Raw genomic sequence first — 13,149 nt, 5'->3', positions numbered from 1 at the left:
TTTTGGTGGCTGGGTCATTAGGCATAATTGTGTGGAATAGCACTGCTTTACAGTGATGGCTCAATCCGTGCCCTGTAATTAACCTGTCAGTGAGCTGCTCACAAAAGTGCTTCTTCAAAATCTTCTTGGATGAATCACAATATTTGGACTGACTTTATCATTCCTCTGACTCTGGGAATCATTGAACATGAATTTTATTATCATGCTATGATTATCAGGTTCCTGTTTTCTACATCAGTATTCCTAGCTTTTTACCCTCCAAAACTTTGGAGCATACCCATGAGTCCTCCAGAAACTAATGTTATTTTTTGCCGGTCCTGGGCCTTGAACTCAGGGCCTAAGCATTGTCCTTGGGGTTTCTCAGGGCTAGCTCTCTACCACTTGAGCCACAGCACCACTTCCAGCTTTTTTCTATGTATGTGGTAACCAAGAAATTGAACCTGGGTCTTCATACATGCTAGACAAGCACTCTACGACTAGGCCAAACTCCTGGCCCATCAAATATCCTATTAATACGAGGCAATAAGAACTCAAAATCATCCTAATAAAGTTAGAATTCAAAGAAAAAATCAGAAAACAGTTGTGTAGGAAAGATCAGCTATTCTAAAAACCCCATTATACAGTTGGTGAAATAGGTTCCAAAGTTCAGAACCATTAAGGGATCAACGCTACAGCCTAACTGCCCAATCCCTTTGACTTATCCATACTCTGACTATCGTATTTTCTTGGGTGAAATAGAAACATGAAGATCACACCGCAGAAGGAGATTCTTTTTTATAGTTTATTATTTACTAACATATGCTGTTACAGCATATGTTTTGAGAAATTGGGGGTATGTTTTGGTGAACTTTAGTCTTCATCAACTAGTAAAAATTTCCAAACACCAGTAGAAATCTAAAAAGCCTTTAACCAAATCATGAGGAAATCTGGGAATAAAAATCTCTTTTTAAAAAATTAAACTTCTGTGCAAAACAACCTGTGAAAGGAGAATAGAAGACTTAGGTTCCCCTTCTCTGAGGTTTTCACCTGCATTGCCAGAAATGAACATAGGCAAAGCAATTTAAATACATCTTCTGTTAGTAGGCACCATCTTGTTTTGTTCCCTTGCAAATGAAGTTGGGATGTTCTTGACGTGATCTGTATTTATCCTGAAGCTTCTCATTTTTGAGTCTTCTGCTTACTGGCTACTTTGAAAGCCATGTGCCTTGGTCGCTATATTTTGTGTTGGAATCTTATGGAAGTTTCATTTTTATTTTCCCATGGATTTGAAAATTAACGAGATTTATCTAGTTCTGGTTTTAGGAAATACTTGTTCAGTCACAGTGCATTGTTTCCACTTTTCCTTAAATACACCACACAGCAGTGTGCATGTGCCAAGTACTTTGACAAAATAATGATTTCTGTATCGATTCTCACTATTATATTGCTCGCTTTTACCAACATTACCAGATGTATCATTTCATGATTATCAATCTACCATATAAAGTTTAAACACCAAAGAAGTAGAAAAGTGGGAAACATAATGGCTTCTCTTTTTTAAAGGAACTTTGCAAGGAATTTGAAGGCCAGGTGAGGAGTGGGAAACTCTCTTGTACCCGGGAGAGTGACCCAGTCCGTGGTCCTGATGGCAGAATGCATGACAACAAGTGTGCCCTGTGTGCTGAGATATTGTGAGTAGAGACATGATTTCTTCTGCATTGCTGAGAAGGAGGAAGAAGAGATTGATCCAATTGATAGCTAAGAGTATCATTGCACGGAAATCTTTGTCATTCATAATTATTGAGTTTTATGTCCTTTACACATCACCCAGTCTTTCCTATCATCCAGTAAGTAGACAATAATGGTGACCATTTATCTCTAAGTCCAAATGGTTTCCATTTTCTCCTTGGAAGGCTGGTTTACAGAATACTTCTCAACATTTCCAAATGCTTAAGTGTTAGAGAAAGTGACAGACTTAAGTGGTAGAGCATCAGCTTTGAGTGAAGAAAAAATCTCAAGGACAATGCCCAGATTCTGAGTTCAATCCTTAAGACTGGTGTGTAAAAAAATATTGCTTTCCTTGAATCAAATTTCCTAAATGACTACTTGAAAATCAGTCCTCATAATATTTTGCCTTCTTTAAAAAATACTTTGAGCCGGACAGTTAAAAGAAAGAATAACATTATGGCAAATGATATATCGAGCATATATAAGCTTAGGGAAGGGGCTGGTCCCAGAATATATGAATTATGGCATTTAAAGGAGATGGTCCAGACAGAATTCCATTATACTCCCTTTTAGGTGCTTGTATCCCAGAAATTCTTTCATGCTTATTGCCATACCACACACATACCAACATGTATGTGACTATATGCATGTGCATATACACATACATGTATACATGCAAATTGCAGATATTTATATATAAATGATAAATGAAAGGGCACTGGGAAATTGAAAATGTCTTATAATGCTTGCCTTTTGACTCAGGAAAGCTAAATTAATGAGCATTTTTTCATCATGAAGATTTGAAATAGCTATTAACTCATTTATGTCTTTTTCTTTCTCCAGCTTGCAACAGTTTTCAGAAGAAAAACATGAAGCAGATGGAAACCTGACAAAGGCTGAAGAAAATGTGAAAGTTAAAAGAGAAACTGAGGTGAGGATTAGTTTGATTGATTTAGCTGTGACTTCTGAGTGGGAGGTGGAGGCAGGAAATGTAAGCATGTAAGGACATTATTCTAGCATACTCTGGTATGCATTTTCAATATTGTAAATGCTAATATTTTGATACTAATCAGTTTTAAGAAAATTAATTTCAAATTATTGTTTTATTTGTCAAAAGAAATTATGACATTGCAATTTCTAGCTACTTTTGGAAGAAACTAATCAAATCACCATTAGTAAAATAATTTCACATTCCTAAATGATCTATATGTGTGTGTATGTACAAAATGTGGATATAGATATATGCCAAAACATTATCTGAATTTGAAACATGACAAAAACTCTTCCTACTGTTGGGGATGTATTCATCCTAAAATCATAACAATGCAGAGGTCTGAAAGTACAGGTTTTAGTATACTTTCTTTAAGATACACTGTGTTCGAATTTCTAGACATCCCTTAACTCATCACTTTCCTGTTTTTCTATTGCTAACATATTAGCTGAGGCCCTAAGAGTTTTCCATTGCATTGATACATTAGACCCTTATCTGGCCTTAATACATTTAGTAATTTCCTCAGTCCACAAGACCAAGTTATCCTCACATGGATCTCTCAGAATGTGTGGCTTTTTCCAAGTCTTTCCATTTCCTTATGAATGAGGCAATGTCATTCTTTCTGATGGAAATATAGAATTCATATATATATATATATATCACATTTTTCTTGATCCATTCATCCACTCAGGGGATTCTGGGTTGACTCTATATCCTAGCTATGTTAAACAACGATACAATGAACATGGTTATGGTAGTTGCTTTAGTGTGGCCTGGGTAAATGCCTTAAGCAAAGTAAACCAGACCCAAAGAAATATAGTCTACACTGTTTCCATTATTTGTAATAATTAGAATATGCCTATAAATCTACAAGTAATTTCAATGGATAATAAAAGACCAATAAATACACTTGGACGTGATTAATTATACAGCACTCTATAAACAGTCATACAGTGAGAACAAAGGAGCATATTCTTAAAGGAAGATCATGTCAATAGATATAAGCATATGATCATGTAAGATGGTGCTTCTCTAAATGAACTCCAAGAAATGGAAACAAGAAGTCTTGTTTTGTTTTCTCTTCCTTATTGTTCTGCAAAGCAAAGGTGGGTTAAAGGTGAAAATGATGGAAAAAGAAAATGTACCCATGACTTTACTTATGTACCTAGAAACCCTCTTTAAATAACTTTTACAATATGTTTAAAAAAATAAAAAGAATTGCTCATGATATCCTGAAATTCCAAAGTATCCTGCAGTTCATTTGAACCATTTTATTTTTTCATATATTTTTATTGTAATTAATAGAAGGGTTACATGATATTTGCCAGATAGATGGTGCATTAATTCCCATACATTGATACCCTATGCTGCTGTCAGAAAGAATGACATTGCCCCATTTGTTAGGAAATGGAAAGACTTAGAAAAAAATCATATTAAGTGAAGTAAGCCAGACTCAAAGGAACTTAGGCTCAATGGTTTCCCTCATTTGTCATAATCAGTAGAAACCTTGGGCTCTCCTAGCAGATATCTGCAATAGAGCCATATAATGAATGATTGTTGTCCTTAAGGTACTATGTTATCTCTCATCTCTTTTGCTGTCCCTTGGTTATCTCATATTGTTACAGTATCTCACTTTGTTACCTGATATATCGGATATATTTGTATTTGGTTATTTGAAATTGGATAGGGAACGGGGGGGGGAGGAAACAAGAACCATTTTATTTTTATAGAAAAATCCTGTGTAATTTGCTTGTTGCAAATATCCAGGCTTCTATACTGCACAGCCTACCTTTTACAAGGTAGCCCACCCCATTAAGTTACCTTCTGTTTCCAGGAAACTCCATCTTCTCATTTACCTCTTATTTTCAATTTCTTTCGTTCTCTTTGTCATAGGTCACCGAGATCTTCAAATTTCAGTACCTAAATATGACTCCGTTATTCTTTTTACCTTTCATTTCCAACTCTTCCCTCTGTCTCTGCTTCCCTCCCTTCCTCCCTTGTTTTTCCTTTCTCCCTCCCTTCTCCTTTCTGCTAATGCCTCTATGATTTTGTATGACCTAATTCTTCTTGGTGGACATTTTTTGTCACATTGTATTCCTGAATACATCCTGAAGACAGGTCCTCAAGTCAAAATCAAGATAAAACTTCAAGTAATACATTTTTGGTTTTTTTTTCATGATACCTCACCCCAAGGCCTGGGGTCTGTCCCTGAGCTCTTCAGCTCAAGGCTACTGGTCTACTGTTGAGCCACGGAGCCACATCTGGTTTTCTGGTTGTTATTGGAGATAAGAGTCTCACCGACTTTTGTGTCCAGGCTAGCTTTGAACCTTGACCCTCAGAAATCAGTCTCCTGAGTAGGTAGGATGGCAGGCATGAACCACCAGCACCCAGCAGTTTTTGGAATTTTTGTAAATCATTGCTTACTTTGTACTAGTTCACATTTGTTTTGGATCTGATTATACCCTGTAGTTTTGTATAATGTAACTACATCTATTTGGCCCATAAAAGACCAACACAACTTTGCTATATATGTTTTTTCTTAATTTAATATATTCATTTAATAGGTTAGGGGTAAATATTACAAAGATGGCCATTATTAATTTTTGAATGGCCCTAAATATTAAAAAGTTGTATTTATTTTCATCCTTAACTCCTCTTTGGTAAGTTTATTAGTAAGCAATGGTCAAATTTACAGATAGGGAATGGAGACCTATGCCTAAATTCTCTCATTTTCATTATTTAGAAGCTCTGTAGTGAATTTCAAGATCATGCAAAGAATGGCATTCTTTTCTGTACCAGAGAAAACGACCCTGTCCGCGGTCCTGATGGCAAAATGCATGACAACACGTGTTCCATGTGTCAAGCCTTCTTGTGAGTATTAAATGTTAGGACATCAAGGAATGAATAGACCTTGCAGATAAATGTCCTGCCTTGCAGATAGATGATAGATCATTATATCAATGAAGAAACTTGCTCAAAATAGGAGAGGCAGTGGAACTGAATCCATTGTATGGAAACCGTTAGAGTTTGAGGGCAGAATCATATGTTTTAAGACACCTAGTTTGCAGTGCATTCCTCTGTTAGCATTGAAACCTCCTAACAAATAATCACATGTACAAGTATTAGTTGTTCTTCATTGCGCCAGCTTCCTATGTGAGCTTACTTTAGTAGTTTATGGGCATTTTATCTTTCATGAGGGTAAAGACAACTGCACAGAGACTAATGAGCTAAGTTGCCCATAAAAAAACCATGAATGCCTGTAAAACTAACTTATGTCTTCGTTTAAGCACAGTAAGTTAGAGTTAATGACTCTCTTTATGAAGCTGAGCACTACATTTTTGACTATATTTAGAATGCAAAAGACTATATTTATGCTTAAATTTCTGCTTATTATCATAAATGGTCGAGATAACATCAGTTCACCAGAAAAACTACACAATTTCATTGTAAAAAATGGTTTATTTTTTAGTAGTATATGGAAGGTTTATTTTTTATTAGTATATGGAAGTTTATGGTATTTACCCATTTTTCTGACCATTTTATAGAGATAAGACAGCCCTCTAAGAACACTGTATTTAAGTATATATTAATGCTAACATATTCATAATGTAGGTCTGGCCCTGAGAAACAAGGTATTCCATCACTACTTTGTTAAGGCCAATTTCAGCCTCCACTTGTTAGGTACCATGATTTCATTTTGCTTACCTTCTTTGGACACTGGTGACTTTTTGTCATCATAGGAAGGAAAGAAAAATCACTTACTTATAGAAAGTAAGTTCTCAAAACTTATTGTCACCATCTTTCTTTCAATACTAAGCAGAAATTATGAAGAAGTTGTGACCTCAGACTATCCTGCAGGCTCTTCCCTTCTCATGGATACATAGTGAAAAGTGGAACAAAGATCTTTTTCCTTCAGAACAGATTAGCATGCCAGGGATGAGGAGAAATTAAAGACTTGACCAGAACACACAGTAGATGCTTCTCTTCTTTTCTATTCAGCAATGCCGAAGCTGAAAAAAAGAAAAAGATGGATGCCCAAGCCAGAACCAAAAGAGGATCTGGAGAAACACCTTCATATGCAGTGAGTTGACCTCATCTGACAAATTCCACAACACAAAGTCACTTTTCTGTTTTCTAGGAAACTCTCTGTATATTCTTTGCCTGCATGAATTCTTACAAATTTTACATCTAAAAACAAATCCCTCGGCCGGGAGTTTGGCCTAGTGGTTGAGTGCTTGCCTAGCATGCACGAAGACCCGGGTTCGATTCCTTAGTACCACATACCTAGAAAAAAGCCAGGAGTGGTGCTGAGGCTCGAGTGGTAGAGCTCTGGCCTTGAGAAAGTCCAAGGACAATGCTCGGGCCCTGAGCTCCAGCCCAGGACTGGCAAAAAAAAAACAAACAAACAAATCCCTCAATAGCACAAAATCATGACAGACAGCTCACTATCAAACCACAGAACATGACTCAATCTCATTATTTTTCCTACTTTATTACTCATCTCCATTCAGAAATTCAGGTTCTGCTATATTCTGTGCAGTTTCTTATGAATGTCTCAATTTGTTTTCAGTCTAGTGCATATGGTCTCAATCCAAGCTTTTTTTTTCTCAGAAAAATTCTTTTGTCTCAAAACAGGGTGATGGAATAATGCTTGATATCTTTATGATTTTCACAGCCAGATTTTGCAATTATGACTTTTGAGTTGTTAATTATCCAGGCACATGCATGTCGATATTTATTTCATTCTGTTCAGATTGTTCTGGGGTTTATCTTCTATTATATTTGTGGCATTCTATTATGTCTCATCAATTTTCATTTCTTAGCAAAGCATTTGCTGAGAGTATTGAATATGAATTTTGCACTAAGAGAAGCACAGTTAAATTAGTTTCAATAAAAAGAATCACAATATGAAATTCTACCAGCATAGAGGTCTGAATCTTCTGCTTTGTTGAGAACTAAATAAACATCCATCTCCTTTCTCCACATGGCAGGAGCTTTGCCAGGAATACCGCCCAATAGTGAGGAATGGTAAACTCCCTTGCACCAGAGAGAATGATCCCATCCAGGGCCCAGACGGGAAGATGCATGGAAACACCTGCTCCATGTGTGAGGCCTTCTTGTGAGTGGAGCTGCAGCTGGGCAGGCAACGAGGCAGGGGGGAGGGGAAGGGGGGGACAGGAGAGCTGTCCTTTCTTCTTCATTTCTTAATTCTTATGTTCAGTTTTGAGATGGCCCCTTGAGCCAGAGAAATGGAAAAAATGCATATTTAGAGAACCTGCTTGATTCAGAAAGTTATATAAAAGTTAGGTCCTTGGAATATTGTTAAGATAGGGTCACATTTATAGAAACAGTCTGTCTTCAAATATCCCAATCTTTGCCAGTTCAGGGGCTTGAACTCAGGGCCTGGGCACTGTACTTGAATACTTTTTGCTCAAGGCTAGCACCTTGCCACTTGTGCCATAGCACCACTTCTGTTTATTTTCTGTGTATGTGGTTCCAGGGAATTGAAGCCAGGGATTTGTGCATGCTGGGTGAGCACTACACCACTAGGCCATGCTCCAGGCCTCATTTTTTTATTTTTTTAAAATTTTTTGCCAGTCCTGGGCTTGACCTCAGGGCCTGAGCACTGTCCTTGGGTTTTCTCAAGGACAGAGATCTACCACCTGAGCCTCAGCCCCATTTTCGGCTTTTTTCTATGTCGGTGGTATGGAAGAATCAAACCCAGGTCTTCGTGCATGCTAGGCAAGCACTCTACCCCTAGGCCAAACTCCCGACTCCTCATTTTTATTTTTAAATGTGGGGAAGCAAGACTATTTCTGCTTTCTCTGTGGATGAATGTGAGCCCACGAGTCATAGGTAGATGTTCTGCAAGACAGATTTCACTGAATTTTATTACATGCTGTTGTGATTCTTCATAGTATGAGCCCAACATTGGACATACAGTAAAATTTAGTGTTAACTGTGACAACTAAAAAATCTTGGAGATCACTCCCAATCTGAAAAATCTGTAATTATTTCTCTTGTCTATTTCTAACCATTCTCATATAGTCAAGCAGAAAAAAAAGGAAAGGAAAAGAAGGAAAGTGAATCAAGAAATAAAAGACAGTCTAAAAGGACAACTTCCTTTGAGGTAAGGGCACTTTCTCTAATAAGTCAGAAGCTTAGGACCTTTAGTGTTCCATGACCAATGTTCTGAAAGCATATAAAATCCCATGAAGTATTTATATGAAGTGTGTGTGTGTTGGTGTGTGTTAGATCACGTGCATACACATACGTTCTCATGTCCTATTTCTCTATGTCCATGCCTTCAAAGTTATGAACTGTTCAGACAGGCTAATTGGAGTCTACATTTTAGACATTTTTTTCCAGTCTTATCCAGTCTATATCCAACTCCTTTACATTCCTCCCTGATGTTATAGGAGCTCTGTAGTGGATACCGTAATTCAAGGAGGAATGGACAACTTGTTTGCACCAGAGAGAATGACCCCATCCAGGGCCCAGATGGGAAGATGCATGGAAACACCTGCTCCATGTGTGATGCCTTCTTGTGAGTAGAAACACTCACCTGGGACTTCTTAGGGTGGTGTGGCAAACAAAACATACAGGAAGTTTAGTTCTTAGAGTTTTTTTTTATGGAGAAGAGATGATAATGCATTTTCCTCTTCAATTGTGTTTTGAGTTTTTACATTTAAATGGAGTAAAAATCATCTTCAAAAATAAAAGGAAAACTTTCTGTTTATCATTATTATGAAACCAATAGATCCAGAGTAATTATGACAAATCCTAATAGCTGATTCCTCTTACATGTAAAGTTGCAAAAAATCTGACTCACAGATGTGAAGTTTGGTATGGTGGCTGCAAGCTGCCGGGGGGTGGAGCTATAAATACAGAGGTGTTCATTATGGGTTTATTTTCAATAAGGATGAATAATAGTTTATTATCTAGTGCACAAGATGGACGCAGTAGTTAATGTCATGATTGCAAAATTTCTTAAAGTGTATATTTTTAGTGTTCTCATAAAATAAATATTGGTAAGTATGAAAGACAACTATGTTCATTTGACTAATTTCATCTTTGTATAATGAATACATATAGAAAACATCATGTCATGTCATAGCCTATATGTAACTATGATTTGTCGATTAGAAGTATTTCTAATATACTTATACATAGACAGAGTAAAAAAGTTTTCTTCTAAGGCATTTTAATCTAACATCTTTCACCCAGAGGGGGGAAAGTTCTATAGTAACAATGCTAACTGTTTCAGTAGTCTGAAAAAGTATTAGCTAAAATAATTGCCTAGATGAGATCGTAGATGAAGTGTCATCATAGTGTATTTTATCAGGATTTTCTTTTTCAGTTTGCTGCTTTTCTTTGTCCTCACTGGATGTGGACATAAGGAATAGAATTAAGATACATCAGAGGTAAAAAGAGACAAACATGGAAGGACTTTACTCTGTACTACTGTAGGGAGGGTAGGACTTGAAAATAATAATGTTGAGATTTAGGATCCACATGCCTAGTAACAGGGACTTGAAGAATCAATGAAATAATACAGCCCCTCAGTAAGAGTTTTTGCCAGCCCTGGACTTGGGCTCAGGACTCGAGCACTGACCTTGGGCTTTCCTCAAGGCTAGCGCTCTACCACCTGAGCCACAGCACCACTTCCAGCTTTTTTCTATGTATGTGGTACTGAGGAATCAAATCCAACTCTTCCTGCATGCTAGGCAAGCACTCTACCACTAGGCCAAACTCCCGGCCCTTCTAAACATTTTTAAAAATCAAAAGTACACCCCTGTTTATTTTCTATGTGAAAGCAATATCTCTTAAAGGAATGAATCGTTCTATCTTCACTGACATCATTATAGTTCAGTAGATTTCTCTGACAGAATTTGACTCATGGAGGACTAAAGATGAATTCCACTGAAGTTAAAATAATCACCATGTAATTATCATAATCAATATTTATTTGTGCATAGAGTAGACTGGTACTTGGGAAGACCTTTGCTACTTACTGTCATTTAATCTTTACCACAATCACATGAAATCAGTTCTGTACTGTCACCAACTATCGAATGTAAAACTAAGCCCCAGAGAAGTTGAGAGAGGTGGGAATGTTAGTGCAGGTTATGGATCGTATAGCTAAGGAATATAGGAATGTGTTTCTCACAGACAGGAGACAGTCATTTTTTCATACAGTTTTTTTCATATATTTTTATTGTAATTAATAGAAGGGTTACATGATATTTGCCAGATAGAAGATGCATTAATTCACATACAATGATACTCTTTCACATGTCTTGATCCCCATTTCCCTCCTGCCCACACCCACCCCTCATCTTGTTTTCCCCCCTTCCCTATGCAATTTCAAATAACCAAATACAAATATATCTGATATATCAGGTAACAAAGTGAGATGCTGTAACAATATGAGATAACCAAGGGACAGCAAAAGAGATGAGAGATAACATAGTACATTAAGGTCAACAATCACTCATTATATGGCTTTTGTTTCTATATCCTAGAGGTCCTTTCATTTAGCGTCATACTATATGGCCTTATGTATTAAGGTTTTGCTCTATTGCAAATCTCTGCTAGGAGAGCTCAAGGTTTCTACTGATTATGCCAAATGAGGGAAACCTTTGAGCCTAAGTTCCTTTGAGTCTGGCTTACTTGACTTAATATGAGTTTTTCTAAGTCTTTCCATTTCCTAACAAATGGGGCGATGTCGTTCTTTCTGACAGCAGCATATAATTTTATTGTAATTAATAGAAGGGTTATAGTATATTCACCAGATAGAACATGCATTACTTCACAAACATTGATACCCTTTCTCCATGTTTTGGTTCCCTCTCCCCACCTCCACCCCTCATCTTGTTTTCCCCCTTTCCCTATCTTATTTCAAATAACCTGATAAACATATATACAATATATCAGATAACAAGATAAAATGCTGTAACAATATGGGATAACCAAGGGACAGCAAAAGAGATGAGAGATAACATAGTACATTAAGGACAATAATCATATATTATATGCCTTTGGTTCTATATCTTGGAGGTGCTTTCATTTAGTGTCATCCTATATGACTTTCTCTATCTAGGTTTTGTTCTATTGTAAATCTCTGCTAGGAGAGTCCAAGGTTTCTACTGATTATGAAAAATGAGGGAAACCATTGAGCCTATGTTCCTTTGAGTCTGGCTTACTTCACTTAAGATGATATTTTCTAACTCTTTCCATTTCCTTACAAATTGGGCAATGTTGGTTTTTCTGATGGCAGCATAGAATTCCATTGTGTATAAATACACATCTTTTTGATCCAGTCATCAACTCAGGGGCATTTGGGTTGGTTCCATATCTTTATGCAATGAACATCATTGTGCTAGTGGATATAGTATGTCCTTGTTTCTGGACCATTGGGTAAATGCCAAGTGGTGGAATTGCTGGGTCATAGGGGAGCTCTATGTTTAGCCTTTTGAGGAACTGCCATTCTGCTTTCCATAGTGGTTGAACAAGTTTGCACTCCCACCAACAGTGTAGTAGTGATCCCTGCTGGCCACATCCCCACCAGCATCTGTTGTTATTATATTTCTAGATTATGGCCATTCTACTGGAGTGAGGTGGAATCTTAGAGTGGTTTTGTTTTGCAAAGAAAACATATTTTTTAACATGAAATCAACTTAGATTTGTGCCAGTGTTCAGATCAGTTTTTTCATAGAAAGAAACATGAGCCAACCCTTCACCTATATTTTAAATATAAATAATAGGTTTCTGTAAAATATTAAAAATGAGAAAATAAACTTTTGTTGCCCCATGTTTCATGATCAAAGCCACTGAACATCTTGAGGAGCTTTCTTTCCTCCCTAGATAACTAACTGGTGAAGACTTTCAGAGAGGGTAGAAATGGGTTCTCCAATGTTTCAAATTCTCTTAATTCATCTGAGGACTCAATTAAGATTGATTAGTGTTCATTAGAGCATTTTTTATGCATTTATGTATTTTTTCCACCAACCTGATTACATTACTTGGATCATGGGTCCAATTATGTTGTAGATTCAGGCCATTAAATTCAATGTTAGCATTGTTAGTTATCCAAAAGAGTCCAGTAACTCTCAGTTCACTTTTCTCATGCACTAATTTTTAGAATAGAAGCTTACAGTGATGATGATAATGATGATGGCTACCTATCATAATCCACTCTACCAATCATTTTATGATGTATATATTCAAACTGTTATATGCAGCAACTCCAGTGAATGTTCCTAAAGTGTTCTATAAGAGGTGTGTTTTTACTACCTCTTCTTCTCCAGCCACAAGTCCTCTCCTTAAAGACAAGGAAGACATACTTTCATCCCTTCTTGTTTTTCTTTAAAAAAAAAACATTGTACTAGAGAGTTTTCTTCTCATTGCCATTTTTGTATTGCCTTCCAGAAGTCAGATATTACACGTTA

The 13,149-nt window shown here is 36.8% G+C and overlaps 1 protein-coding gene across 1 annotated transcript in view; it reads left to right on the top strand.

Moving 5' to 3' along the window:
- Window positions 1-13,149, top strand: part of Spink5 (serine peptidase inhibitor Kazal type 5) — a 69,190-nt gene that overhangs the window by 27,617 nt on the left and 28,424 nt on the right. The window contains exons 8-14 of the mRNA XM_090332188.1: window positions 1,543-1,670; window positions 2,551-2,638; window positions 5,442-5,569; window positions 6,698-6,779; window positions 7,690-7,817; window positions 8,747-8,828; window positions 9,118-9,245. Of these exons, the coding sequence (XP_090188314.1) occupies window positions 1,543-1,670; window positions 2,551-2,638; window positions 5,442-5,569; window positions 6,698-6,779; window positions 7,690-7,817; window positions 8,747-8,828; window positions 9,118-9,245 (764 nt within the window). The remainder of the gene's footprint in view (window positions 1-1,542; window positions 1,671-2,550; window positions 2,639-5,441; window positions 5,570-6,697; window positions 6,780-7,689; window positions 7,818-8,746; window positions 8,829-9,117; window positions 9,246-13,149) is intronic.

Source organism: Megascapheus bottae, chromosome 4 (assembly GCF_031878675.1).
Source record: "Megascapheus bottae isolate mThoBot1 chromosome 4, mThoBot2.hap1, whole genome shotgun sequence".
Lineage (NCBI taxonomy): Eukaryota > Metazoa > Chordata > Mammalia > Rodentia > Geomyidae > Megascapheus > Megascapheus bottae.
The sequence above is the reverse complement of the archived record's forward strand: the minus strand, read 5'-3'. Positions and strand labels throughout refer to the sequence as shown.